At 38.7% G+C, this 4,399-nt stretch overlaps 1 protein-coding gene across 1 annotated transcript; it reads right to left on the bottom strand.

Annotated features, from left to right (window-relative positions):
* Positions 1-2,341: 2,341 nt before the first annotated feature.
* On the bottom strand, positions 2,342-3,298 carry LOC102823250 (olfactory receptor 6-like). The gene has a single exon (XM_006870298.1). It carries the CDS (start codon positions 3,296-3,298, stop codon positions 2,342-2,344), a length of 957 nt encoding a protein of 318 aa, XP_006870360.1.
* Positions 3,299-4,399: the final 1,101 nt, after the last annotated feature.

The following is a 4,399-nucleotide window of genomic DNA, read 5'->3' as shown; positions in this document are numbered from 1 at the left end:
TTATCTTCCTCTAATCAAGCTCTGGTCATCAAGCCATCAAGCTAGATCAAAAGGGTACTATCTGCAAGTTTGGGCATTCTTGTGTGTCTCCCCCAACTTCATATCAGCTAATTGCTTCACTCTCAGCTCTAGCCCTGTGACTAGGTCAATGTCCATGGACTCAAAAGTTCCCAGGTTTCCTCAAACTTTGGACTAACCAGCCCTTCTGTCTCATTTCAAGGTTAACAAGAATTGACGTTCGAACATGGTCAAACTCAGCCCATATCTTCATTACTGACTTTCCCCTACTTCCACTTACACGTAGACCAATGCAGTCACCAGAGAGCTTACATGCTTGCTTGTGTGTTCCCTTTGAATTTCGATCTTGGAGGGGGGTTTGTCCTAAAGAGACTTGATTGTTTGCTTTGCTGGTTCTCTGGTGAACAGCTTGCTTGTTCTTGTATGTAACACTACTCTTGACTAAAAAAATAAAATACAAATATATCATAGAGAATATATAGTGTTTAGGCTAAAACTAATGAAGGCCATGAATATCTAACAGGTTGAGATAAACCGGGAACTACACAGTTTGTAAATCATCTTACTCTACATAAAACGAACGTAAAATAACCTTATCTGGCATTATATAAAACTATGTTAAGTCCTAGTGTGGTACTGCAGGTTAATGCTCTGGACTGCAAAATCACTTTGAACTGCAAGATCCATGGTTCAAGCTCATCAGTTGCTCCTTAGACACCCTATACAGGGTCACTATGGATCAGAATCAACTCTGAGACACTTAACAACAACATAGAGTTAGAAGGTAAAGAAAATGAAAACAAAGCAAATGTGTCATATAAATCAATAGACCAAGTAATATGTGTGAAAGGTGGCTTTCAAAGTGTCGATGTAAATTAATATGTCTGTTATCCTCAAACTCTTGTGAGATTATATTTCATTATTTCACTCCTCCAATATTGTTTTCTAGTCACACAGAATCCACCTTTCTTCTATCATTTTATAATGCTTAAATGAAAACATATGTGCTGTACTTAATCCTTACAGCACTGTATCTACTTTTCCAAATCAAAAGAAAAAGAAATGAGAAGGGAATGATATGGGGAAATTCTTAACATCTAGACCAAGTATTGGCCAACCAAAAGGTCAGAGTCTTTTGCCAATGCCAACGCATCTTTTATCTAAGAAGCAGTGGATTAAATAAACTGCCACTAGTTTTTTCTTAGGTCTGGTTGTCAATCATTAATTTCCTTCAAAATTTTTTTGCAAATGGTCCAACAAAGGAAGGAAACTAAAGAATGAAATTATGTATAATCTCTTTATCATAATCTCTTTTTCACTCTGCCATGAGAAACATGAAAAATTATGTGTGCTTTCTACAGTGTTTCTATTAGAGACTGAAGGAATTTGCCTCTCTTTTTACAAAATTTAACAAAATAACTAAAATGAGTTATCATTGAAGTCAACTAATAGTAAAAGGAACTAGTTCCCTCCCACATTTGGAAATTATGAACCTCTCTGTTTTCATAATCTGGAAGTCTCTGTTTGTGAACCAGTGTTAACAGAGAAAACCCAACAAACCCAAAACCATTGCTTGCTGAGTCCATACTGACTCCTGGGTAAGTCCATGTGTTACAGAATCAAACTGTCCTACGGAATTTTCTCTGATAGTGTAGTGGTTACGAATCGGGCTGCAAACTGCAAGGTCAGCAGTTCAAAACTGCCAGATGTTCCACGGAAGAAAGATGAAGCTTTCTGTTCCCATAAAGATTTACAGCCTCGGAAACCCTGTACAGGACTGCTGTGGGTCGGAACCGACTCCACGGCACACAGCCACCACCACCTATCTTTATGGGAGCAGTTCACTAAGTCTTTCTTCCATGGCATTGCTGGGTCAGTCCAAATAACCCATTGCTAGGTTAGTCATGAAGCACAAATGTGCCATGCAGGTTCCTTGAGATAATTTAAAAAAAAAACAAACAAAAACACACACAAATAAAAGTCAATAACAACAACAACAACAAAAAGAATTCACCAACAGAACTCTAAAAATGAGTTTAATAATAACTAGTTATTCCTTCTTAACATCATCTAAATAAAAAACAAAATTATTTTGTGACTAATAGACTAATGTCTATTTCTTAGAGTTGTGGTTATTTTCCTCTCTGTCTTATAAGAGGAAGTATTTGATTAAGACCTGACAGAAAATCAAATTTTCTTCACACTCTGACCCTAAATCATTCTACTAAATCCATATGTTAATAATTGCAGACTTTCCCTGAATCAAGTTTTTGTTTTGGGTAAAGTAAGTAATAATGAAAGAAAAAGAAACATCTGGGTCTCTTCAGTGAAGAGAATCTCTCACGAAAATAGCTCGGCCACTTGACATGGTCTTTCGGATGGCATCCTTGACCTCCTTATTCCTAAGACAGTAGATGATAGGGTTGAGCATGGGGGTAAAGACTGCATATATGGCTGAGATCAGTTTGTTGGAGTTGAATGAGGCGATGGCTCGGGGTCGGACATACATGAAGATCACAGCTGTGTAGAAGATGACCACCACAGTGAGGTGAGAAGCACAAGTAGAGAAGGCCTTCCGTTGTCCAGTGGCTGAGGGTATGTGCAGGATGGTAGAGACAATGAAAGCATAGGAGAGGACAGTGGCTGACAGAGGAAACACAAGGATAACGATGGCTAGTACAAAGTCTACCATCTCAGCCATAGTGAAGTCCATGCAGGCCAGTTTGAGAATGGGAGACACATCACAGAAAAAATGGTTCAAGATATTGTTATCACAGAAAACAACTTGGGCTATGAAATATACCTTTGCCATGGAGATGGTGAAGCCACTCACCCAGGAACCGATTGTCAGCTGAACACAAAACACTGTGGTCATCATGACTGGATAGCGAAGAGGCCAACATATGGCCACATAGCGGTCATAGGCCATGGCAGCCAAAAGCACACACTCAGTACAGGCAAGTGATATAAAGAAATAGAGCTGGATCATGCAGCCAAGGAAGGAGATGGTATTAGGGTGAAGTAGAAATCCAGCCAGCATCTTGGGGACAGTGACAGTTATATACCAGGCCTCCAGAAAGGACATGGTGCTCAGAAAGTAGTACATAGGTTTGTGCAGGGCCCCAGTGATCCATACAGTAAGGATGATGACCAAATTCTCCAACAGCACAAATAGGTAGGTAATGAGGAAGAGGAGGAAGAGCAGAATCTGCAGCCAAGGGGCCGTAGGGAAGCCTACCAGGATGAACTCACTAATATTGGTAATGTTTTCCTGCCACATGGTTAGTGCATCAAAATATAAGGGATTTAAGAATTCTAATAGTAAATTGTAGAGTGTTATCCAAGTTAGCAGCAAGGGTCCTTCAGGCTACGGAGACTTTATCATTAAACTTACTCCTAATGCCATGATCTAATGTTAGAACATGATTTAGGAGTTAAGAATGGTCATGATATCCTTTGCAGAAGAAAGGAGATCAAAACAGGACCTGAAAAAATTCTACCACAAAAACAAAGTTAAAAATCTCAAATCAGAATCATGAGATCAGATTCAATATTCAAGCCTTTGGATCTGACTCAGGGATAGGTCTTTAGTTAGTACTAGTAGGAAATACTTTCTGTGTCTGTCATCTTACTCTACATATTTGTTCTTTGTAAGTCATCTTTAGTTAGTACTAGTAGTACTAACTACTACATATGTTTGTATATTCCCAGACTTAGGAAGGAAGTGTCCTGGTGTGGAGCTATAGGATAAGCACTGTAACAAAGTCGGTTTGAACCAAAGTCGGTTCAAACCACCAGTCGTACCTCAGAAACCCTATACAGGATCATTCTGAGTTGAATAACAACAATAATAAGGCAGGAGTGTGTGAAGGCTGGCATCAGTGCTCATGGAAGGTCCAGGATGCAGGTCAGAGAATCAGAGAAGTTCAAAACCTAGAGAAAATAAAAGAATATTTACTGGAAAGAAAGGAAAGAATCCTCCTAATCAGGATAACCATTGACTTGATCCTGCTACTCAGCTATTTTAAATGTCATTTGAAGTTTCTAGAGAGGGAGGCTAATAATGCTCTGCCTATTTTTAAAGTCATGACTTAAAAAATAATGACTCTTCTAGGTTGTTTAAGCATATATTGCTTCATTAGATGGCTTCTAATGACAGATACAAACAGTTCACTTTTGATTCTAAATTAATTTATGAACTTGATCCATCTATGCCCTCTTCAAAGCTCTGGTGATGCTGTAGTCTAATCACTGGACTGTTAACCACAAGGTCAGCAGTTCAAACCCTCCAGCCCTCTTTAAAGACTGGCTCAAACTTTTTCTAATATAGAATGAAAATTTTTACTTATTCTCTCACTTCTTGACCCTGAAATTCCTCAGT

The sequence above is a fragment of the Chrysochloris asiatica genome, unplaced genomic scaffold, assembly GCF_000296735.1.
Source record: "Chrysochloris asiatica unplaced genomic scaffold, ChrAsi1.0 scaffold00140, whole genome shotgun sequence".
NCBI lineage: Eukaryota > Metazoa > Chordata > Mammalia > Afrosoricida > Chrysochloridae > Chrysochloris > Chrysochloris asiatica.
This window is presented reverse-complemented; position numbering and strand designations above follow the sequence as displayed.

What these genes read in the sequence shown, in the direction of transcription:
- LOC102823250 (XM_006870298.1), bottom strand. Translation starts at nt 3,298, where the DNA reads ATGTGGCAGGAAAACATTACCAATATTAGTGAGTTCATCCTGGTAGGC.